This window comes from Bufo bufo, chromosome 9 (assembly GCF_905171765.1).
Source record: "Bufo bufo chromosome 9, aBufBuf1.1, whole genome shotgun sequence".
NCBI lineage: Eukaryota > Metazoa > Chordata > Amphibia > Anura > Bufonidae > Bufo > Bufo bufo.
Window position 1 is genome coordinate 11,894,582 of NC_053397.1, and position 25,356 is coordinate 11,919,937.

Here is a 25,356-nt window from a genome sequence, read left to right on the forward strand (position 1 = left end):
ACTTTTGGTAACTCTCCCTCCATGTTTTTTCTTGGTGTGTTTTCTGCGCAGTGTTGGCTGCGGGTGTCTGGTCGCAGATCAACCTCATTAAATCGGTCTAGAGCCGCCAGCGGATCCGATGCCTTCGAACTGCAAAATTGAGGTACAAACCCAAGGTTTTGTGTTGTGGGTTTTGTGTGGTTTTTGCCGTGGAAATGCCCACCCGCTGTGTGAACGAGCCTCTAGTCAGTTTTGATGAATCTCGTAATGTATTATTCCTATAGCGAGATAGCTCCGTTCACCACAACTATGGAGCCACAGTGGAACGTAGCCATCATGGCTGACGCAGGACATCTCCTATAGCAGAAAATTCACTTACCGTGCACAGATGCCGCAACGTTTCCACATACCTGGAAGAAAGCACAAAAGGCGAATGTTATCCAATTCAATTGCCCAGAAATTCCGATCATACGCGGCGTACGAATCCAACAATTTAGGATTCCAGGAAATTCCTCTTTTATCTTATGTTTTTTTTAGATTTTACTCCCATGTAGATGAGGATTAGGAAGAAGAACATGGAGCTTTGATTTCACACTATAACCCCCAGCATGGTCTCAGGCATGCTGGGAGATGTAGTTACATGACAGCTGGACAGCCATGGTTCGGCTGTTTTCACATCATGCTTTGTAAGGCTCCTGGTGCATGCGCTGACTGTACCCTCAGGCCCCCATTGACCCCAGGGTCAAATGCTACAACAGGCGGTATACTAATAGCCGCCATATACCTGCACTGATGTGAACAGGGCCTTACTCGTCCTATAGGTTCCTGCACAGACTATGCATGTCGGGGGTCATATCTCGTGTACTTACCCCCTCTCGGAGGTCACCAGCTCCTCCACGATGTTCAGAGCTCTCGTCGGGCCGTCCTGCGGAGTCAGAGAAGAGTCAGCATAATATTACCCACAATGGCGGGATACATCCGTCACTTCTCAGCTTTCCCAGAATCCTGACATACACTTGACCATTACTGGGGGGTCAGGGCTGATGACCCGGCCGCGCTGTCTGCTGTATCCTCTGCTATCTGCTACAGAGACCCCTGACTGACCCCCGTCCTGGTCATTAGCCGCTCAGCAGGGAGCCTCATGAGAAATGCTGGATAGATACTGAACATCCGTAATCTCCAGGAACACTTCGGGGCGGGGGGTTCTTCTGGATAAAGCCTCATGCACATGACCGTATTTGTTGTCCGCATGTCTGCATTTTTTGTATACCATGCGCTTTCCGCATCTGTATGTCCGTCCCGTGGCTCCGCAAAGAAGATAGGAGATGTCCTATACTTGTCCGTATTGCAGAAAAGAATAGACGTTTCTACAATAGTGCAAGACGGGAAAGTCCAGTCCTGGTATCTGTGTTTTTTGCGGATCTGTGGTTTGAGGACCGCAAAACGGATACGGTTGTGTACATGAGGCCTTATCAAGATTCAATTAATAAGAAATTATTTATAAAACTCAGGCAGTATCACAAATTAAAGGCTTAGATACAGCAGCTCAGCAGACCGTATCACATATAATCTAAATACATAGAAGATTGTATCACATATGATATGCTTAGATACAGGTGGTGAGTAGACAATATCACACATGCAAGGCTTAGATACACGGCTGCTCTGCAAATGGTATCACACATGATAGGGTTAAATATACAGTAGTAGCTCAGCATACTGTATCATTCATTAAGGGCTTAGATACCCAACTCACCAGGCAGTATCACATACACTGCATCACTCTTTCGGCATACCTCCTAACTGTCCTGGATCCAGCAGGACAGTCCCACATTTCAGCGGCTGTCCCGCGGTCCCGGGAAAGCTGAGGTATGAGCCGCTTTATGCTGTATCTGTGTCCTGAGGATGCAAAGACAGTTGAATATAATGGGGAAGTAGAAAGCCGCCAGCTTCACTCCCCGACCTGTGCACTCCCAGCAGCAGCCACAATGCAGTGACGTCATTGCGCCTGCAGTTGCGATGCAGCATTTGTGTGTGTGTGGGGGGGGGGGGGGCACTAAGGGGATAGCAAACTGTGAGGGGGCACTAAGGGGCAGCACAATTGTGAGGGGGCACTAAGGGGCAGCACAATTGTGAGGGGGCACTAAGGGGCAGCACAATTGTGAGTGGGGAATAAGGGGGAGCACAACTAAGGGGGGGCACTGAGGGGCATCATGACTGTGAGGGGGCACTATGGGACATCACAGTTGTAAGGGAGCACTAAGGGGCAGCATAACTGTGAGAGGACACTAAGGGGCAGCACTTTTGTAAGGGGGGCACTATGGGAACGTCACTAATATGAAGGTGCACAAAAAGGGGGCAGCACTATTGTTAGGGGGCACTAAGGGGGCAGCACTATTGTGAGGGGGCCCTGAGTGGGTACCACTTTTGTGTGGGTGCACTAAGGGGTAAAAACTACTGTCTTGTGTCACTAAAGAGACTGACGGGATTGGGTCTGCCTAGATAGTCATTGGGCAGAGTTTAGCGTGACTTAGTGCAAAAAAAATAATTGTGTTCGTTTTATTGCTCCTTGGAATGAATAATGGCTAAAGCAGTATCACACATCATAGGCTTAGATACAGCAGTTCAGCACATTGTATCACCCACTGAGGCCCCGTACAGTGGACAGGATCAGATGTGATAGGCTCAGAACATGGTAGCATTGGATACACCAGCTCCGCACATTGCGCACTTTGATACACCCGCTCAGCAGACAGTATCGCACATGTATCACACTGTTCCTGGTAATCTGTTATATGAAGATCTTGAGACACAGGAATATGTTTTGTAAGGATTGAGAGCAGCCAGATATAAAATCATTTCCCACATCAGTCCGGCCATGTCTGCCTCAGTATAGAAGTAACCTCATATACAGACGCTGCAGCGAGATTTATAGGTCGTCTCACGGAACAGCGTCCTTTATTGACCGAGTGACAGATTATATGAGTTTTATATGGACGGCAAATTTCATTTCTTCCCAGGAGACAAACAGTAAATCTAAGGGTTATGGTGAGGGAAGAGAGACAAAGTAATGTAATCACTGCAGGAAAAGAGCAAGAAAGATAGACATAGATATTATATAGATAGGCAGACAGAAAGACAGACAGATGGACGGACAGATAGATAGATAGATAGATAGATAGATAGATAGATAGATAGATAGATAGATAGATAGATAGATAGAGAGATAGAGAGATAGATATGAGATAGATAGATAGATAGATAGATAATAGATAGATAGATAATAGATAGATAGATAAATAGATAGATAGATAGATAGATAGATAGATAGATAGATAAATAATAGATAGATAGATAGATAGATAGATAGATAGATAGGAGATAGCCACATAGATGAGAAAAAACAGCAGCATAGTCACTATGCGTGTCTGGTGCAATCCCTTCAGGACCCTATCCATCTCTCACAGGTTCAAAAGATGAGGCAGCGCTCCAATGTGCGGTGAATAAAGTTTTGGACCCAGTTTATTTCCTCAGCAACGTTTAAGCCCAGCTCAATGAGGCCTTTGTGAAGTTCATTGAGCTGGGCTGAAACGTTGCTGGGGAAGTAAACCAGGTCCAACACTCTATTCACCGTACATTGGAGCGCTGCCTTATCTTTTGCTATTAGATAGATTGATAGATAGAAGAGTTAGATACAGGCCTGGACTGGCCCACAGGAGTACAGTTGAGGCCCCTAGTCTCCCACCCCCTGCACAAGGGGCACATAACACAGTGGATTTGCTGCACTACAGACATATATTCAGTGTACGGCTCCTCATCAGCCGATATTCATGTAAAAAACGTGATTATTTAAGAATCTCCCCAGTTTATTATTATAGAGACGATCAGAGCAGAGATAACTTCTAGGTATAGAGGAAAGCCACCAGTGTCCTCCCCAGGACCTACCTTCTCAGAGTCGCTGCAGGGCCCCCCATATTCAATCATCTGGTAGCATCTTGCTGCTGTGTGAGCAGGGAATATTTGAACGTATCTGTACGGTGGGCCCCAAAATACATTTTACTGGTGAACCCTAGGCACCCCAGACCGACACTAGATAGATATGAGATAGATAGATAGATAGATAGATAGATAGATAGTGATGGACGAACATCAGCCGGGACGTTTTGCGAACGCATCAAATGTTCACAAACCGCGCGTTCGCAGCGGGCCCCATTGACTTTAATGGCAGGCGAACCTGAAAAACCTTCAGGTCATATTTGCAGCCACCAAATACTTACTAGAAGTGCACAAATAGTCCCACAACATGGACAGTGAAATACCAGAGGGGGATCATTGGCAAAAATTCCCACAAAAAATATGTATTTTAATCACGGGCCATTTTTATGCGTCTTAAAGGGAAATTCTCAAAAATGTCCCCTGCTGGAGCCTAGAAAGGTTTTATTTTAGGCCACAGGAGTACAGGCCCCAAAAATTAGGCATTTACCTGACAGAAAATAACTAGCGATTATGTGGCGGTCACTGAATAACAATTTTACTGTAGGCCAGTGGAGTACAGGCCCCAAAAATGAGGCATTCACCTGACAGAAAAGGCCTTTTATGCCGCTGTATTTACATGAGACAAGGACCATTCTTTGTTCTGGGTGGTGGCGGATATGTGAGGTAGGCGAGTGCGCTTATCGGTCACGATCCCCCCCTGCTGCGATGAACGTCCTTTCAGGCAGGACACTCGACGAGGGGCAAGCCAAGAGTTCCATGGCAAATTGTGCCAGCTCTGATCACAGGTCAAGCCTGCACACCCAGTAGTCCAGGGGTTCCTCGCTTCTCAGAGCGTCCCCATCGGCCGTTAACCCAATGTAGTCAGACACATGTCGGTCTAGGCGTTCCCCGAGGCTGGATCCGGAGGGCGGCTGTCAATGGGTTGGCTGCAAGAATAATCTCATATCTGAAGTGACCAACACATCTTCAAACCGCCCTCTTCTTGCAGGCGCAGTAGGATTGGTACCCGCACCTGTTTAGCTGTGGGTGGAAATTCCTCTGCCAGCGCCCGCAACAGCAGAATGCAGCATCTCTCGCAGCAAGGCCTGGAAATGCTGCATTCTGCCAGCCCTCTGTGATGCTGGTAATGCAGTGTCCCACATATGTGTGTAAATGGGACACTTTAAACATCTGCCTATGTATTTGCATTGTATGGTATTTCCTATTATCAGGCTGGCAATGTCATTGTACCCAGTCGCCCCTAGGTGGTGCTGGCACCACATAATATATATAGTGGGGTGTGTCTAGCTTAGAGGAGAACAGGAAGTTAGTAGTTGGTGAGAGGAGAAGAAGCAAGTTCATGGAGGAGAGAAACAGGCATCGTCCACCATGTAGTCTGCCATTTCTACCCCTTGTCATGGCCAGGCTAAGGGAGTACACCTAACATTTATCTACAGCAGCTTAGCACAGACAAGTATGTCTGGATATGGGGAGAGACTAGTGAGGGTTACAGCTGGATCTAGCTTATGGACCTCATTAGCACAAGTGCCTGAGAGCAACTTTCCGAGTGCCAGGACACAAATAGACAATTAATGCGCAAAGTTGTCTTTACCACTACAAAGCCTTCCGGGATATAGTGGACCCTGAATTCTATGATAGAGTATCCTGCAAATAATGAAGCAGATGTGTTTGCCTGCCACGAGGGGAACGCCCTTATTGGATAACTCAAAATATAAAGTAAGCAAATATAATATCCAGTACCAGAGTGCTAGAGTTGGAACTTAAAGTAAATCTTCAGTTTGCCTGTAGAGTATTAACAGTTGAAGAATCCCTCCATTGACAACTGCCACTACCTGATAATAGCAATTATGGCGAGAGAAAAAAAGGATGGGGAGAGGCGCTCATAGGGTGGTGGGTAACGATAATATGGTTTAGCGAAATGGATGAAGTTTGCTCACCTTTTGGTGTTGTGCGTGTGTTAGCACAACGTCCGTAAGGGCAGATACACAGAGAGAAGGGGGTCGGTGCTGCCAGTACCCGTTCGGTCCCTTTGGATGGAGTTGCCAAAAACTCCTAGGGACTGTGGAGGAAGTGGTGGGTGGTTTGTGTGCTGGCACACAGTAGGGTACTTCTTTGGCGCACAAAAGACGACCTCAGTTGGGGAACTTTTGGTGTAATAGCTGTTTATTGTGCAGTAGACAACGCGTTTCGGAGTTTATGCCCTACGCAGCAACAAGCACCAGAAGAGGCTCCCAGCCATTTGGCCACTCTTGTTGCTGACGCCCCCAAGACTTGAGAAAGGAGTTATAAACTCCAAAATGCGCTGTCTACTGCACAATAAACAGCTATTACACCAAAAGTTCCCCAACTGAGGTCGTCTTTTGTGCGCCAAAGAAGTACCCTACTGTGTGCCAGCACACAAACCACCCACCACTACCTGATAATAGGATTACAATTGAACTTATTATTACTTATGCTATACAAAAAGCTTTCCATTGATGATCTGTACCAACTGTCCAGAGACTATTGATTTGCAGTAAATGTTTAACTGGTTTACAACAACCAACTCCTCATCATTACTACTACTACACTCAACATTTGCACCTTACGGTGCTGGCGTCACGAACACAGGGGCCCAGCCGCCAAAGCACCTTAAACACCAATTACCATCAAGGGCACCACAACCAACATCTAGCTGGTGTTCCCTGCAACAGAGAGTGCCCGGGAGGATTTCGTGCTGTCTTCCCATCCACTGTACACCAGCCCAGGAAGGCATCTGCTAACCGTGAGTACAAACAACTACTACTCCCATCGGCCAACTGTGAGCCTCACGTGTTTCCCCTGTGGTTTGGTATGCTAAAAGAATCATAGCCGCCATTTTGTGTTTGTACCGAGGGTCTAAGTACGTTGCCACCCAGTATTGGTCATTGCCCTTTATGCTTTTTATACGGGGGTCCCTCTTCAAACACTGGAGCATGAAGGCCCCCATTTGCACTAAATTGGAAGCGGTGGAGCGCCCTGGCTCCTGCTCATCGCCCAGAAGAATGTCGCCCTCGGTCTCCTCCCCCCAGCCACGGACAACACCAGGGATCCCCGAAAAGTTTAAAGTCCCCCTTAAAGCCTGCTCTTCTTGCTCCTCCTCCTCCCCGGCACCATCCTCCTCTGACTCCTCTTCAGACTCCTGCTGACTTGTCTCAGATGAAGTAGTCCCCCCTGGGAATTCATCCAGCATTGTGACTTCCTCATCTTCCAGCTCCTGCATCTCGACGGCTTGATCAATGACACGACGCAATGCACGCTCCAGAAATAAGGAGTAACGTACAATGTCACTGATGGCGCCCTGGCTGCGACTGACCAGTTTGGTGATCTCATCAAATGGCCACAGAAGTCTGCATGCGTCGCGCATGAGCAGCCACTGGAGTGGTGAAAAGAAACCAAGCTCCCCAGAACCTGTCCTGCCGCAGAGTTCGTACAGGTAGTCGTTAACGGCACGTTTCTGCTGGAGCAGCCTATCAAGCATATACAAGGTGGAGATCCAGCGCGTCGGGCTGTCACAAAGCAGACGTCTGACGGGCAGGTGGTGTCGCCGCTAAACTCAGCAAGGCGAGCCATGGCCGTGTAAGATCTTCTAAAATGGGCAGAGATTTTCCTGGCCTGCCGCAAGACGTCCTGGACCCCGGGGTATTTGGCAACGAATCGCTGCACGACTAAGTTCAGGACGTGTGCCATGCACGACACATGTGTCATTTTGCCCTGTTTCAGCGCACTCAGCGCTCAGCAGATTGGCACCGTTGTCGCACACCACTTTACCAACTGTCAAATTGAGCGGGGTCGGCCACTGATCGGCCTGTGACCGAAGAGCTGAAAGCAGCGCAGGACCGGTGTGGCTCTTGGCTTCCAGGCACAACAGCCGCAGCACAGCATGGCAAGAGGCGGTAGCAGTGGAAAAGGAGGAGTCAGCTGAGGAGGAGACGGAGGATGGAGTAGGAGGAGGAGAAGAAGAGGCAGGCCTGCATGCAATCCGTGGCGGTAACACCAAATCCACACGGGTGCCACGGGTTATATGCTTGATGGCCGTCAGAAGGTTCACTCAGTAGGCAGTAAAAGTTATGTACCTTCCCTGCCCATGTTTTTTAGACCACGTGTCTGTGGTCAGATGTATCTTGGCACCGACACTGTGTGCCAAAGATATATGCCTGAACGTGGCCATATAGCTCTGGGATGCCCTTCTGGGAGAAATTTTTCCTTCCGGGGACCTTCCATTGTGGTGTGCCAATGGCCACAAATTTTCTAAAGGCCTCCGAGTCCACCAGTTTATATGGCAGTAGTTGGCGGGCTAGCAGTTACGACAAGCCAGCGGTCAGCCGTTGGGCAAGAGCGTTATCTGGCGTCATCAACTTTTACGCTCAAACATTTGGGCCACGAAAGCCTGCCTTCTGCCAGATGAAGACAACGACGGCATGGTGGAAGGTGGAGTGGAGGACAAATGGGAGGAGAGAGGAGAAGGAGAAGAGGCAGGACGTGGAGCGCTGGGAGTGTGGCTTTGTGGGTTCTGACGGCGTTGCTCCTATGTTAGAAAGTATATTATAAGTATATCACACCTATCGATAGCAGACCTATACCAGTCCTTAACCATCCCCCGTCCGCCCGTTGACTATAAACGTCTGGGAGGTGGTTCTCTATCTCTGAATGGAAGTTTCTGAACGTCCATTCAGAGATCGCAGCTGCACGCTAATCATGCAGCTGCCGAGCGGGAGCCGCTGTCAGTGACATCAGGGCAACCCAGAGAGAAGGCAGGGACAGTTCCCAGGTGTCCCTGCCTTCTAGATCGCTGTATACACAGCTCTCCCCGAGCGCTGTGTATACAGAGCAGGAAGCGCATGGCCCGGCAGTCATGTGACCGCCGGGGCCGGGAGAGTGCAGGAGCAGTCAGGTCTTCTACAGACCTCGATCAGCCCTGCACTGAGGATGTACTGCGCAGTATACCGCTGTACAGCCTCTCTGGGGTTGTGCATTTCCCCTGTAACTGGGGCTACTATGTCAGCCCCAGTTACAGGAGAAATCAATAGTGAAAAAAAAAAAAAATGTGAAGTTAAATGTCCCCCAGAGATCTAGTATGACCTTATGGGGGACGCAAAGTGTAAAATAAAAGATAAATAAAGTGTTAAAATAAAAAAAAGGTTTAACATGTAAAAAAAATAAGTAAGGAATAATTATTATTTTTTTAAAATAGAAAAAAAATTATAAAATAGATATATTTGGTATTGCCGCGTCCGTGACGGTTGGCTCTATAAATATATCACATGATCCACCCAGTCCGATAAACACCATAAAAAATAAAAACGGTGTCAAAAAAAGCCATTTTTGGTGCAACACCAAGTGATCAAAAAGGAGTATGCTCCCTTAAATGGTACCAATAAAACCGTCACCTCATCCCGCAAAAAATGAGCCCCTACATAAGAAAATGATGTAAAAAATAAAAAAAACTGTAGCTCTCAGAACATGGACACAATAAAACATCATTTTTTTGTTTAAAAAAAATGCTATTATTGTGTAAAACTTAAAAAAATAAGAAAAAGTATACATATTAGGTATCGCCACATCCGTATAGACTCTAAAAAAAATGTCACATGACCTAACCCCTCAGGTGAACGCTGTAAAAATAAATAAATAAAAACTGTGCTAAAACAACCAGTTTTTTTTGTCACCTTGCCCTATAAAATGTTATAACGAATGATCCAAAAATCAAATGTACCCAAAAATAGTACCAATAAAACTGGCACCTTATCCCCTAGTTTCCAAAATGGCGTCACTTTTTGGGAGTTTTTACTGTAAGGGTGCATCAGGGGGGCTTCAAAGCTTCCAGTTCAGCAAAATCTGCCTTCCAAAAACCATGTGGCGCTCCTTTTCTTCTGCGCCCTGCCGTGTCCCCTTACATCAGTTTACAACCACATGTGAGGTGTTTCTGTAAACCGCAGAATCAGGGTAATAAATATTGAGTTTTGTTTGGCTGTTAACCCTTAATGTGTTATAGAAAAAATGGATTAAAATGGAAAATCTGCAAAAAAAGTGAAATTTAAAAATGTGACCTCCATGTTCCTTTAATTCTTGTGGAACACCTAAAGGCTGGGTTCACACTTGAGCGTTTTAAAACGCTCAACACATGAAAACCAATGCTTCCCTATGGCCCTGGTTCTCACTTGAGCGTTTTACAGCGCGTTTGAACGCGCTGAAAAACGCCTTACGCTCCAAAAAGTTCTTGAGCTTCTTTGGGGTGTTTTGTCGCGTGTTTGCGGCCATAGGACACTGCTGTCAATCACACAAACGCGCGTAATACGCGCGTTGACTATGGACAAAAACGCGCACAAAAACGCGCGTTAAACGAGCATATCAAATACGCTCAAGTGTGAACCCAGCCAAAGGGTTAACAAAGTTTGTAAAATCAGTTTTAAGTAACTTGAGGGGTGTAGTTTCTACAATAGGGTCATTAATTGGGGGTTTCCACTATGTAAGCCCCACAAAGTGACTTCAAACCTGAACTGGTCCTTAAAAAGTGTGTTTTTGCAATTTTCTTAAAAATTTGAAGAATTGCTTCTAAACTTCTAAGCCTTCTAACGTCCTAAAAAAATAAAATGACATTTCCAAAATAATGCCAACATAAAGTAGACATATGGGGAATGTTAAGCAGTGATGGCCAGTTCACAGTGTTCGCCAGCCAACACATGCGGGCTGCCATCTTGACTCACCCGTCCGGCGATGCACAGGTAAGCCTTGTTCCAAGAACAGCCCGATGAAGGCCCCCAGCGGCTGTTCTCGGAACTGCCTGCTCCCAGTGACCGCATTTGATTTCAGACCGGCTCGCGGCACAGGCACAGGTAAGGGCTTACCTGTGCATCGCTGGACGGGTGAGTCAAGATGGCAGCCCGCATGTGTTTCCTGGCCATCACTGATGTTAAGTAATAAATATCATTTTCTGTTTTGAAAGAAGAGAAATAGAAATCTTGAAAATTGCGAATTTTTTATAATTATTTGGTAAATTTGGGATTTTTTCATAAATAAAGGTGAAATATATTGACTCAAATTTATGACTATCATGAAGTACAATGTGTCACGAGAAAACAATCTCAGAATGGCCTGGATAAGTAAAAGCGTTCCAGAGTTATTACCACATAAAGTGAGATATGTCAGATTTGCAAAATTAGGCCTGGTCAGGAAGGGGGCAAATGGCCCGGATGTGAAGTGGTTAAAAGGACTTTTGTGGCCCTATTAGCCAGCGTTTGGTGTCCCTAACAGTCTGTCCCTGCTCCACACAGCAACCTCTCCCTACACTGGCAAAACACAGAGTGTAAAATGGCGGCCAGATCGGGTTCTGTGATAGGGTGGGGGTACGTCCATGGGCTGAAACGTCTCAATTGGCTGTCCTGTCCCACCTGATGGATGTGTTATGTGTCAAAGTTCGGCGCAATGCAAAACAATATGGCGCCGGCGGACATCGCCATATGTTCGGCGAATCGCGAGCGCACCAAGTTTGCCGCGAAACGGCTGCCGTGCGAACCGCAAGGCCATCTCTATAGATAGATATTGTGTGGATTCGCTCTGGTAGACAGGATGTGCGGACGCAGTACAGAGGCAGATTACCAGTTCTTAAATCAAACTTCCGCGCTTATTCACACATAAAGCAAAAACAAACGTCACGTTGCAGTTTTGGTGTCAGTTCACACACAATGGAAAGTCCACATAGCAACAATCACCTTGTTGGCAGTCCTGCCTCCAGCAGTCCATAGCGGGCTTCTAGGGGGCCCGTTTCCCTTAGGCCTCATGCACACGACCGTTGTGTGCATCCGCGGCCGTTGTTCCATTTTCCGTGTTTTTCTGCGGACCCATTGACTTTCAATAGGTCCGTGGAAAAATCGGAAAATGCACCGTTTTTCATCCGCGTGATCCGTGTTTCCTGTCCGTGAAAAAAAATAGGACCTGTCCTATTTTTTTCACGGACAGCGGTTCGCGGACCCATTCAAGTCAATGGGTCCGTGAAAAACCACTGGTGCACACAAGATTGTCATCCGTGATCCGTGTCCGGTTTTTTTCAATCATTTTAAAGGCGAACTTGACTTTTTTTTTTCACTTTTCATGTGCGTGGATCCTCCAAAAATCAAGGAAGACCCACGGAAGAAAAAACGGACACGGATCTCTGAACTACATAACCCGTTTTTGCGGACCACAAAAAAAAAAACGGTCATGTGCATGAGGCCTTACAGACAGGTCTCAGCCCTCTGGCACAGCTCAAGCCTCAGATCCCAGCGCACAGACCTCCTGAGCTCCACTGTCAGACGGAGGTAATCCTCCTCACCTGGCAGCGCTGGAACATGGGGAGTATTGAGTATTACACGGGGTTCACACCTGAGCGTTCTGAAAGGAGCGCTCTGTATGCGCGATTGTACGGGCGTTTACAAGCGTGCATACAGAGACAAGCGAACGCCCATTGTCGCGCGTTCCCGAAAGTCTATGTACGGGAACGCGCGACAAAACGCCCCAAAGTCGCTCAAGTACATGTTTGAGCGTCGGGCGTTTTACAGCGCGATCGTACGCGCTGTTTAACGCCCAGGTGAGAACCATTCCCATAGGGAAGCATTGGTTTCTCCTTGTTGTGCGTTTTACAGTGCGTAGGAACGCGCTGTAAAACGCTCAGGTGTGAACTTAGGGTTAAGGTGTCAAACAGCAACTGCTGCTGACACGTAAAATATCGGCTCTTACTCCACTGAGGACCCTCGGAGACACGTACCTATCATCCACGATGATTCCTTGTACCTGCTTACACCAGATAGATATGAGATAGATAAATAGATAGATATTGTTAATCTCGCAATTCTATGGGATTCCCCAGTACGTGTCATGTACACAGCAGGCTATGGGCAGACTGGCATGACGCAGAGGCTATAACGAGGGTGCACTGGGCACTCCGCACGTCCTCATATCCCTACTGCTTTTCGTGCCAAGTTCTTGGGGAGGCCCCACTTCCACTACCCGTAGGCATGTGAGATTATCCTTAGTGCCCGGCAGATGACGTGCCCCTCAGACCGGGCACTACAGTCAGGAGTGGCCTTAATGGCATGTTGGGGAAGGAAATGCCCAGTGCTGCTGACAGTATCTAGAATTAACCCTTTAGCTGCCAGCATCGCCCTGCTCCTTTTCTGAACAACACGTCTCCAGTAAAAGTTGTCACCCAGCTTTCCCAGACCCCTGAATGGCAAACCTGCCCTGTTTTTCAATGAAAACTGCCGAGCTTCACCACATATTGTAAAATTGTAATTACAGGGCCCCGAGGAGGCAAAATCTTATACTGTAAACCCAGCTCTTTGACCAATGCACCTCTGCTCTACCTGACAAACCCTTTTTGCTACATTTTGCATATTAAGCTTTGTTATGTGTAGCAATTACAGCTCTACTACTTCTGACTTTTTATTTTTATTTTCAGTTTTTTTAATTGAAACTTTTACAAATTTTCCAACAAAGTTGACACATCTGGCAAACATAGCCCTGCTACATCTGGCAAACATAGCCCTGCTACATCTGGCAAACATAGCCCTGCTACATCTGGCAAACACAGCTTTATGACATTTAAGATACTTGGTTTGGCCATAGGTGACAGCTGCTGCATCTGACACACTCAGCCCTGCTACATCTCTGTATACAGATGTATACAATGCATACATAAACCACATTGACAGTCCCTGGACAAAATCAGTTCTGCTCCATATGATACATATCTCTGCTCCAAGTGACAAATTCAGCTCTAATAATTCTGACAAACACAACTCTGCTACATTAGGCAAAAATGGCTGTATGGCATTTAAAAAAACAACTCGGTTCTGCAACATCTGACCACTATAGCTTCACTACTTCTCACAAATTCAGCTCTTCTGCATCCGGCACACTTAGCCTTCCTAGATCTAACATGCTCAGCACTGCTACACCTGTATATGAAGACTTAGGCCTCTTTCACACGGGCGAGATTTCCGCGCGGGTGCAATGTGTGAGGTGAACGCATTGCCCCCGCACTGAATCCGGACCCATTCACTTCAATGGGGCTGTGCACATGAGCGTTGATGATCACGCATCACTTGTGCGTTGCATGATAATCGCAGCATGCTCTATATACTGCGCTTTTCACGCAACGCAGGCCCCATAGAAGTGAATGGGGCTGCGTGAAAATCGCAAGCATCCGCAAGCAAGTACGGGATAAGGGAAAATAATAGCATTCTTAATACAGAATGCATAGTAAAATAGGGATGGAGGGGTTAAAAATAAATAAAAAAATAATTTAACTCACCTTAATCCACTTGTTCGCGCAGCCCGGCTCGTCTTATTTCTTCTTCTTTGATGCCCAGGAGGAAAAGGACCTGTGGTGACGTCACTGCGCTCATCACATGGTCTGTCACATGATCCATCACCATGGTGATGGATCATGTGATGGACCATGTGATGTGCGCAGTGACGTCACCACAGGTCCTTTTTCTCCTGGGCATCAAAGAAGAAGACAGAAGAGAAGCCGAGCTGCGTGAACAAGTGGATTAAGGTGAGTTAAAAAATATATATTTTTTTTTAACCCCTCCATCCCTATTTTACTATGCATTCTGTATTAAGAATGCTATTATTTTCCCTTATAACATAATAAAATCTACACAACACCTAACCCAAACCCGAACTCCTGTGAAGAAGTCCGGGTTCATGTCTGGGTACCAAACATGCCGATTTTTCTCACGCGCTTACAAAACACATTAAAACGCTTTGCACTCGCGCAGAAAAATTGCGCATTTTCCCGCGACGCCCATGTGAAAGAGGCCTAAGAGTTTAAAATACAAATACAAACCCTATTTCTTATCCCTGGACATCAGGCCCACATATGTAGCCCCGGGAGGGTGGACTCATCCTCTTTTTATGCTCATATTAGTTTTTTTGGTTTCGTAAGAGGGTGAAACAAAATGTCATTAAATTCCGCCTATTGTCTGCATGTGATGCCCGCCTATTGTCTGCATGCTATTTACGGGGCCTGGGGGAGGGACAGTTGTATGATCTATGCGCGAAGGGATGGAGGGGTACATTTTATTAAAAACAGAGCATTTCTCCAGCTTTTTGCTACCACAACAAAGCATCTTCTCTACCAGGGCTTGGTCACAAGAGCTTTCAATCTAGATACAAAAACAATCCTTAGAAAGTATAAAATCCTATTGTCCTTTTCTCCTTAGTTATGTATATCTGGGAAAGCTGGGTGACAACCAATATTGTGCTTCCTCAGCTTTCCAAGACTCCAGAGTAAGCAGATGGCAATGTATTACATCACCCAGATAATAGGGGGCCCCATAGTAGGAATCAAAATAGGGCCCCCCTCAGGCTGGGTAATACCAAACTGATCCCTTATCTTCTTTCCAGTGTTGACCCCTCTTATGTCATATGGGACCCCCTCCTGTAACTAGAATACATTCCTTGTGTCAAAAATTTCAAACAGCAGTATAAGTAGCAATAATTAAAGGGGTCGTCTCACTTCAGTAAGTGGCATTTATCATGTAGAGGAAGTTAATACGAGACACTTACTAATGTGCTTTGATTTGGGCCCTATACAAGTGCAATGGCTGCTATGGCTATAGTTAAACCCATGCTGCTAAGGACACAGGACCGGGCTCTTTCTCCAGGGGCCCAACAGGGGGCTCATTAACTGCCAGAAAATCTGCAACATCAAGCCTTCCCCCATGTTATCCTCTGGGGATGGAAATTGCCCATCCCTGCGTCGTGTTCCCTACATAATGTTGTGCTGCGGATTTTCTGCATGAGAATATCTCCATTCAATTCAATGGGAAACTGATTCTGCAGTAGAAAATCCTGCGGAAAAGTCATGTTGGATTTGGTTGCGGATTTTTCCACTACAGAATCAGCTCCCCATTAAATTGAATGGAGAGATTCTCATACAGGAAATTCTGCAACAAAAAATCTGCACCTGCTGATTTCTGGCAGAAATTTCCTCCATGTACCATTCAGGAGCCTGGGAAAGCTGGGTGAGAAGCTCTGACGGGACGACATATGAATGCATCTGCATCCTGTAGCAGCCAGGAGCTGCACACCTAAGGGCGGGCGAGTCCTATGGTTGCCTGTCACTTCTAAATATCCTTCCCCGGCACAAGAAGACACATTGTGCATTAACCTGGAGGGTAACGGCTTCTCCAAAGAGCCCTGAGAGTGCTGACTGCGGAGCAATAATGTAATAACACAGTGACAGGCGCTGAAGGATGGGTCACCGGCGTGATACACTGTATCTATTATTCATGCTGGGACATGAAGACCCTGCCAGACGCACAATCTCCCCCTGTAGGCCTCAAGTTATGGCACGAAAGCTGAGAAGGCCGAGCAAAGACAGGACAAGTACAGAAGAGGGCGTAAAAGATGGACCAAAGATCCAAAATGCGCTTTCCTAGTGTCCTGGGTGGCAAATCTGCCTAGATCTAGCAGTGTGGAAGCAGAAGGTATCGCTGCATGATGTAGGCTAGCTCCTGCTTCATAACTGTATGCACATTCCTGGAGACATTCCCTCCAGCATCCGATAATCCAGAAACTCTGACAATAAACACATGTACATCTGGGCTGTGTAAGGACTTCTCCCTGTGCATTGCAAAAATGGTGAAAATCCGAAAAAATCTGCAGCATCAGCCTCAGATTCACCCATACTGGGGAATGTGGGAGAATTGAGGCTACTTTCACACTAGCGTTCGGAGCGGATCCGTCTGATGTTTCATCAGACGGATCCGCTCCGATAATGCAGACGTTCGCATCCGTTCAGAACGGATGCGTCTGCATTAAAACTTAGAAAATTTTCTAAGTGTGAAAGTTGTCTGAGCGGATCCGTTCAGACTTTACATTGAAAGTCAATGGGGAACGGATCCGCTTGAAGAATGAGCCATATGGTGTCATCTTCAAGCGGATCCGTCCCCATTGACTTACATTGTAAGTGTGGACGGATCCGCTCGCCTCCGCACGGCCAGGCGGACACCCGAACGCTGCAAGCAGCGTTCAGGTGTCCGCTCACTGAGCGGAGCGGGGGCTGAACGCCGCCAGACTGATGCATTCTGAGCGGATCCGCCTCCACTGAGAATGCATTGGGGCCAGACGGATGCGTTCGGGGCTGCTCGTGAGCCCCTTCAAACGGTGCGCACGAGCGGACACCCGAACGCTAGTGTGAAAGTAGCCTTAAGTAATCTGACTATATTTATATAAATATACCCACACGTACAGTACAGACCAAAAGTTTGGACACACCTTCCCATTCAAAGAGTTTTCTTTATTTTCATGACTATGAAGGCATCAAAACTATGAATTAACACATGTGGAATTATATACATAACAAACAAGTGTGAAACAACTGAAAATATGTCATATTCTAGGTTCTTCAAAGTAGCCACCTTTTGCTTTGATTACTGCTTTGCACACTCTTGGCATTCTCTTGATGAGCTTCAAGAGGTAGTCCCCTGAAATGGTCTTCCAACAGTCTTGAAGGAGTTCCCAGAGATGCTTAGCACTTGTTGGCCCTTTTGCCTTCATTCTGCGGTCCAGCTCACCCCAAACCATCTCGATTGGGTTCAGGTCCAGTGACTGTGGAGGCCAGGTCATCTGGCGCAGCACCCCATCACTCTCCTTCATGGTCAAATAGCCCTTACTTTCAAAGTTTTCCCAATTTTTCGGCTGACTGACTGACCTTCATTTCTTAAAGTAATGATGGCCACTCGTTTTTCTTTACTTAGCTGCTTTTTTCTTGCCATAATACAAATTCTAACAGTCTATTCAGTAGGACTATCAGCTGTGTATCCACCTGACTTCTCCTCAACGCCACTGATGGTCCCAACCCCATTTATAAGGCAAGAAATCCCACTTATTAAACCTGACAGGGCACACCTGTGAAGTGAAGACCATTTCAGGGGACTACCTCTTGAAGCTCATCAAGAGAATGCCAAGAGTGTGCAAAGCAGTAATCAAAGCAAAAGGTGGCTACTTTGAAGAACCTAGAATATGACATATTTTCAGTTGTTTCACACTTGTTTGTTATGTATATAATTCCACATGTGTTAATTCATAGTTTTGATGCCTTCAGTGTGAATCTACAATTTTCATAGTCATGAAAATAAAGAAAACTCTTTGAATGAGAAGGTGTGTCCAAACTTTTGGTCTGTACTGTATGTACACACATGTATATACTTACATAACACACTGACTCCCATACATACATAATACACATCTACTGTACACACAACACTGTGACTCTCATACACAATACACATCTAAGAACATAGGGGGTCATTCATTAAGGGCTAATTCAGACGGCCGTATGCTGTCCGCAAAAACAGTTCAGCATGTCCGCAAAAAATGATCCATAGACTTTAATAGGGCCATGTCCTGATTTATACGGACAAGTATAGGACATGTTTAATTTTTTTGCTGAGCCGTGCAATGGAAGAAAAGGGCCCCATAGAAGTGAATGGGACAGCATCTAATCTGCAAAAAAACGGATCCGCATTTTTGCGGACAGCATACGGCCATCTGAATGATCCCTAAGACTGGTGTTTTTTAGACGCTGGTCTTAATAAAGCCCCTATACTTGGCAGTGGATCCACCACCGCTTCTAAATGTAAGACAGCTTTCGAGCTGTCTAACATTTAGGCCTCATGCACACGAACGTTGTTTGTTTCCGTGTCCGTTCCGTTTTTTTGCGGATAGGATGCAGCCCCATTTATTTCAATGGGTGTGCAAAAAACGCGGACAGCACACCGTGTGCTGTCCGCATCGATATGTCCATTCCGTAGCCCCGCTAAAAAAATAGAACATGTCCTATTCTTGTCCGTTTTTGCCATTGTTACAATGTTAAATTAGACGTATTTCGGGCACAGATTGCGGCGCAAGGTTAGTTGTACCTGAAATACGTCTAATTTAGGTGTATTTTAGCTTGATAAATGACCCCCATACGATATTGACTCACATACATACATACACATCAACACACACAATACATTGACTCTCATACATACATAATGCAGATCTTCACACGCCCAACGTGTACATACATATCTACACACATAATACATTCACTCCCATACATACATAAAGACATAATAGATTGACTCTGTAGGGCAGAATGAGGATAATGGCGCAGTGTGCCCGCTGCCAGTGATAGGAGGCGTCCCATCAATGAAATCCTCTGTTTTCTGCCTCTTTGAGTAGTGAGAAGAAGACGATGTGCATCTGGAGGAAGGGGTTGAAGGACACATCTGCTGGAGGGACAGCGGCATCTGCATGTGAGTGCGGCGCTAGAGCTACAGGGGTGCAGAGCCAACAGTCGCACCACGAGGGCCACAATAGAATGGCGGGATGGGTTTTCATAAGAATTGCTATGCTATCTGACTGTTCACTGAATGTGTGTATATAATGTATACACAGTGAGAGGCTATAGATTATATTCACCTGCCCTATGGCCAGACCCTCCCCAGTCTGATAACAGGGAGCAGTAGATGTATGAAACCACTACAGATGAAGATGGATTAGACGAGCAGTAACATAAATCACCAGCATGACCAACATTACCTTGTGTACCCCATTTCCTCCAGAGCTGGACTCCTCGCCTTCAGAGCTCCTCTGATCCTCGTCAGACGTGATGTCCTCTATGTTGTTCATGGGGATGGGGCAGACTTTGTAGGGCTCCGTGTAAGCGCTGCAGATAGAGACATAATGGGTCAAAGACAAGCGGCAAAGCTATACACCCCCCATATATAACATCCCACAGGTGTAATCACATCCTTCACACTCCACAGCAAAGAAGCCATTGAGATCAACGTTAGAGATAAGAGAATCAAATTGTAAGAAGCAATTTGCCTCATCAAGCAGAGTTCTGAATTTGTGACAAGGTGTCCCCAAAGCTGACGATTGCCTCCTTCCCCGCAGCTTGAATGACAGGGCCAGACATCTTGACCAGCCCTGATAATCACGCACCTGTACCGGAGCAGCAACTGTTCATGTGTCATTTGCCGGAAGTGTAGCCAATCTCGCACAGTCACTGCTTTGGTAGCGGAAGCACAGCCTCTGCGGTGGGGCAGGCGCGGGATTGTCGGGGCTGGCCGAGATGTCCGGCCCTATCAATCAAACAGCAGGGACACCCATCACAAGTGCAGAACTCTGCTTGATAAGAGGAATCAATTCTTATTATTATGATTATTTATTATTAAAGCACCATTCATTCCACAGCGCTGTACATATGATGAGCGGTGCACATACATAATACAGACAATTGCACTAATCATAAACAAGACGAGTTACAGACTGGTACAGAAGGAGAGAGGGCCCTGCCCGTGAGGGCTTACAATCTACATGGTATGGGAGAAGGACGCAGTAGGTGCGGGTGAAGCTGGTCGTGGCGGTATAGAGGCAGCAGGGTCACTGGTTGTAGGCTTGTCTGAAGAGGTGGGTTTTCAGGTTTCTTTTCAAGGATTCGACCGTCGGTGAGAGTCTGATATGTTGGGGTAGAGAGTTCCAGAATGTGGGGGATGCACAGGAGACATCTTGGAGGTGATTGTGGGAAGAGGCGATAAGAGGAGAGAAGGAGGTCCTGTGAGGATCGGAGAGTGCGTGTGGGGGTGTATCGGGAGCTCAGAGATGTAGGGAGGGGACAGGTTGTGGACGGCCTTGTATGTATTTGTTAGTACTTTGATGTGAATTCGCTGGGCAATGGGGAGCCAGTGAAGGGATTGGCAGAGGGGAGAGGCAGAGGAGTAATAGGGGGAGAGGTGGATTAGTCGGGCAGCAGAGTGGAGGATAGATTGGAGGGGTGCGAGAGTGCTAGATGGGAGGCTACAGAGGAGAGTGTTGCAGTAGTCTAGGCGGGAGATGATGAGGGCATGTACGAGCATTTTCACAGATTCAAAGTAAAGGAAAGCGCGGATGCGGGAGATGTTTTTGAGTTGGAGGCGGCAAGTGGTGGAAAGTGCTTGGATGTGCGGTCGGAAGGAGAGGGTAGAATCCAAGGTCACTCCAAGGCAGCGGACTTGGTTGACCGGGGAGAGTGTGCAGCCATTGATTGTGATAGATAGGTCTGTTGGGGGGGTTGAGCAAGATGAATGAATTTGCTCATCTTTAGTCAACAAAAACGAGATAACAGGAGAGAGGAGAAGAGCTTACAGTTTAATTCACAGCAACGCAAGAGAGGTCAGTGTCTAACCAGTCTGTTCTCTGTATATATTGATAACCACTTAAAAGGAGTCTGTCAGCAGTTTCGACCATGCTAAACTGCTGGAAGCACTAATTAGGGGTTGAGGAGAGCAGGAAAACATTTGGAGCTTGTCTCATCAGGAGTAAAGTGAATACAGTGGGGAAAATAAGTATTTGATACACTGGGGATTTTGCAAGTTTTCCCACCTACAAAGAATGGAGAGGTCTGTAATTTCGATTGTAGGTACACTTCAACTGTGAGAGCCTGAATAAAATAAAAAAAATGTAGAAAATCTAGAAAATCACATTGAATTATTTTAAATAATGAATTAGCTTTTTATTGCGTGAAGTATTTGATACAATCGAAAAACGGAACTTAATATTTGGTACAGAAACCTTTGCTTGCAATTACAGATATCAGACGTTTCCTGCAGTTCTTGACCAGGTTTGCACACACGGCAGCAGGGTTTTTGGCCCACTCCTCCACACAGATCTTCTCCAGATCTTTCAGGTTTTGGGGCTGTCGCTGGGCTACATTGAGTTTCAGCTCCCTCCAAAGATGTTCTATTGGGTTTAGGTCTTGACACTGGCTAGGCCACTCCAGGATCATGAAATACTTCTTATGGAGCCACTCCTTACTGTCCCCAGCTGTGTCTTCCGGGTCATTGTCATCCTGGAAGACCCAGCCACGACCCATCTTCAATGCTCTTACTGAGGGAAGGAGGTTGGCCAAAATCTCACAATACATGGCCCCATCCACCTTCCTTCAATACGGTGCAGTCGTCCTGTCCCCTTTGCAGAAAAGCACCCCCAAAGTATGATGTTTCAACCCCTATGCTTCATGGTTGGGATCTTTCTTCTTCCTCCAAACACGGCGAGTGGAGTTGATACCAAAAAGTTCTATTTTGGTCTCATCTGACCACATGACCTTCTCCCATGCCTCTTCTGGATCATCCAGATGGTCATTGACGAACTTCAAACGAGCCTGGACATTGCTGGCGTAAGCAGGGGGATCTTGCGTGCCCTGCAGGATTTTTATCCATGACGGCGTAGTTTGTTACCCACAGTAATCTTTAAGACTGTGGTCCCAGCTCTCTTCAGCTCATTGACCGAGTTCTCCCGTGTAGTTCTGGGCTGATTCCTCACCTTTCTCAGAATCACCCTTACCCCACGAGGCGAGATCTTGCATGGAGCCCCAGACAGAGTAAGGCCGAGTTTACACGAACGTGTGTGACCCGTACCTGTGCTGCGGCCCGCAATGCACGATCGCCGGCCGTAGGTCAGCCGCATCGGATCGCGGACCTATTCACTTTAATGGGTCCGCGATCCGCCCGTTCCGCTAAAAGATAGGACATGTTCTATCTTTTTGCGGAACGGAAGTACGGGACGTAACCCCACGGAAGCACCCCGTAGTGGTTCCGAGGGGTCCCGTCCCGTGCGGCCGTTCCGAGATTCCGGATTTGCGGACTCATTGAAGTGAATGGGTCCGCATCCGTGATGCGGAATGCACACGGAACTGTGGCCGTGTATTGCAGCCCGCGATTTGCGGGCCGCAATACGGCCACGGATCACACGCGTTCGTGTGAACTTACTCTAAGACTGACAGTCATCTTGTGTTTCTTTCATTTTCTGATAATTGTTGCCTTCTCCCCAAGCTGCTCGCCTATTGTCCTGCAGCCCATCCCAGCCTTGTGCAGGTCGACCATGCTTTCCCTGGTGTCCTTAGACAGCTCTTTGGTCTTGGCCATGGTGGAGAGGTTGCAGTGTGATTGATTGAGTATGTGGACAGGCAGGCTCGGACTGGCCCACAGGGGTACAAGTGAATCGCCTGCTGGGCCCCTGAGCAAGGTGGGCCCCTAGTCTCCCACCCACTGCACAAGTGGCACATACCACAGTAGACTTACTAAAGTACATACATACATTCAATGTACAGCACCTCAATTAATTATTTAAAAATCATACAATTAGATTTTTTTGAATTTTATTTTTTAGATTCTGTCTCTCACAGTTGAAGTCTATCTATAATAAAAATTACAGACCTCTCCATTCATTCAATCGCCAGTGTATCAAATACTTATTTTCCTCACTGTATGAAGTTTTATTCTGCTCTGAGTGACAACCTTAGCATCCAAGCAGGAGACGACTACAGCCGTCACTCATAGCATAGCTGAGGTGCTGGGTTATGTGATAACATTGATGATATGTCGGTCCTTGGGCAAGAGAGTCAAACTCTCCAGTACTGTCATCTTGACCAAGATCATCTTTGGACCCCACCAATCCCAATAGGCCTTAGTATCTTCTTAGGTTTGTCCGGGACTGATCCAATCAGAGTCTAGATCTATCTACAGTACTCAGTGCAGATTTACTATTAAAAATGCACCAAAAAATGGGCATGCACCGTCCATGCTTTGCATAACATTTACTATTTTTGCGTGGCCACGGAATGGAGCAACGGATGCGGACAGCACACGGAGTGCTGTCCGCATCTTTTGCGGCCCCATTGAAGTGAATGCGGCTCGGATGCGGACCCGGAAAAAAAAGGGCGTGTGCATGAGGCCTAAGACTGTAATTCGCAGAGCAAAGTACAACACTATTAGTAAATGTGCCCCACTATGTTTCAATTTTTCTGTTTGCTGCCAATGAATGGAAACATTCCTTATTACGTTGAAAAGTTGAAAACATGTATTGATCTAACATTTCTCACAGCTGAGGGTTTGTTACAATTATATCCAGTCAACACAATCCTCCGTGAGCTAATCAGCCTGGACTCCAGACTGATGCATTTTACCTGCACTGATACACTGTAACAAACTAACAGAACAGGAGGGACATTTTGTGCTGCTGATGGGTTTAGCTCACAGAGGATTGTCTAGAATGGATACATTGTAACAATTGTTTCCAGTCCATAAACAAAGAGCCTGGAGGCGGATACAATGTATCAAACTATCAGGACAGGAGAGAGATTAGTGCTGCTGATGTGTTTAGTTTATAGGGGATGGTCTAGACTGGATAATAGTGTAGCAAACCCTCAGATGTGAGAAGTATTAGATCAGGATAGATTTTCAGCAAAACAAAAAAAAAAAAAGACTTGTTCGCCATCCAGCAGGGAGAAAATATTGAGCCATATACTGTAATGAGGTGATGTGGCGGTGGTGCGGAGATGCAGCGAGGGGCTGATAGCATTGTGTCTACCTGAGCAGCAATGTCTTCAGTTTGGGGAGTAAATCTCATTGATGATCGCCTGCAGACAGACTTCACACTGAGCAACGCTCTGCTACATGTATGCCATATTTAACACATTACGGTGTAACACTGCGAAGTGGGTCACATGACCTAATGATCGCACGCAGAGTTTCAGGATATAGCGGCCGCCGCCGGTGCTAATACAATTAAATCCTCGTCTCGGATGATGGACGGACACATTACGGCCATACAAGTGGAGCTAATAATTTCATCAGAAGGCTTCTGTCTGCCATGAAAGAAATGGAAATAAATAGTAATGATATAAGGGAGGTAATAAACAGCGCGAGCCATCCATAATCTTATTATTGAGGGGATAGAGAAGATTGCCCCCCTGGGGCGGCCGCTGATTTACTGACATTTACTGTATTGTGAAAAATACCTTCCAATTAGAACATGGTGTCCATGGGTGTTCGGGTCTTGTCGTGGGGGACGGGGGGGGGGGGGGGGTAATTTATGGCATCATCTTCATTTTTACTGTTGGGGGGACGTTAAGTGTCGGGAAGTAGTTGCCAACGTTTTGTAAATGATTCCTAGGGACTGAACCATTCTGACGCCATTTACTGATTATTGTTCAAACTATTTAATCCAAAATTTGTATCTAAGCCTATCATGTATGATACAGTCTCAGGGAACCGCGCAGCACTACATCTCCCATCATGGACTGATTGAAAATAATCTTCAGGTAGATTGGGCTAATCCAACCTTTCACATGTGATACTATCTGCTGATCAAGTGTATCTAAGCCCCTCCTATGTGATACTACCTGATGAGTAATGCTGCCTGCTGTGCTAGTGTATCTAAGCCTCTTACGTGTGGCCGTTTCTGATGAGCAAATGTATCTAACCCTATCATGTGTGATACGGTCTGCTGAGCTGGTGTCTAAATATACCATGTGTGATACTGTCTGAAGTGTATCTAAGCCTT

At 46.5% G+C, this 25,356-nt stretch overlaps 1 protein-coding gene across 2 annotated transcripts in view; it reads right to left on the reverse strand.

Moving 5' to 3' along the window:
- The window catches only part of FGD5 (FYVE, RhoGEF and PH domain containing 5), a 118,500-nt gene that overhangs the window by 55,570 nt on the left and 37,574 nt on the right, over positions 1 to 25,356 (reverse strand). For both annotated transcript variants that reach the window (XM_040408361.1, XM_040408360.1), the window contains exons 3-5: positions 19,573 to 19,699; positions 849 to 904; positions 359 to 389 (exon numbers count right to left, since the gene is read on the reverse strand). In XM_040408361.1, the coding sequence (XP_040264295.1) occupies positions 359 to 389; positions 849 to 904; positions 19,573 to 19,699 (214 nt within the window). The remainder of the gene's footprint in view (positions 1 to 358; positions 390 to 848; positions 905 to 19,572; positions 19,700 to 25,356) is intronic.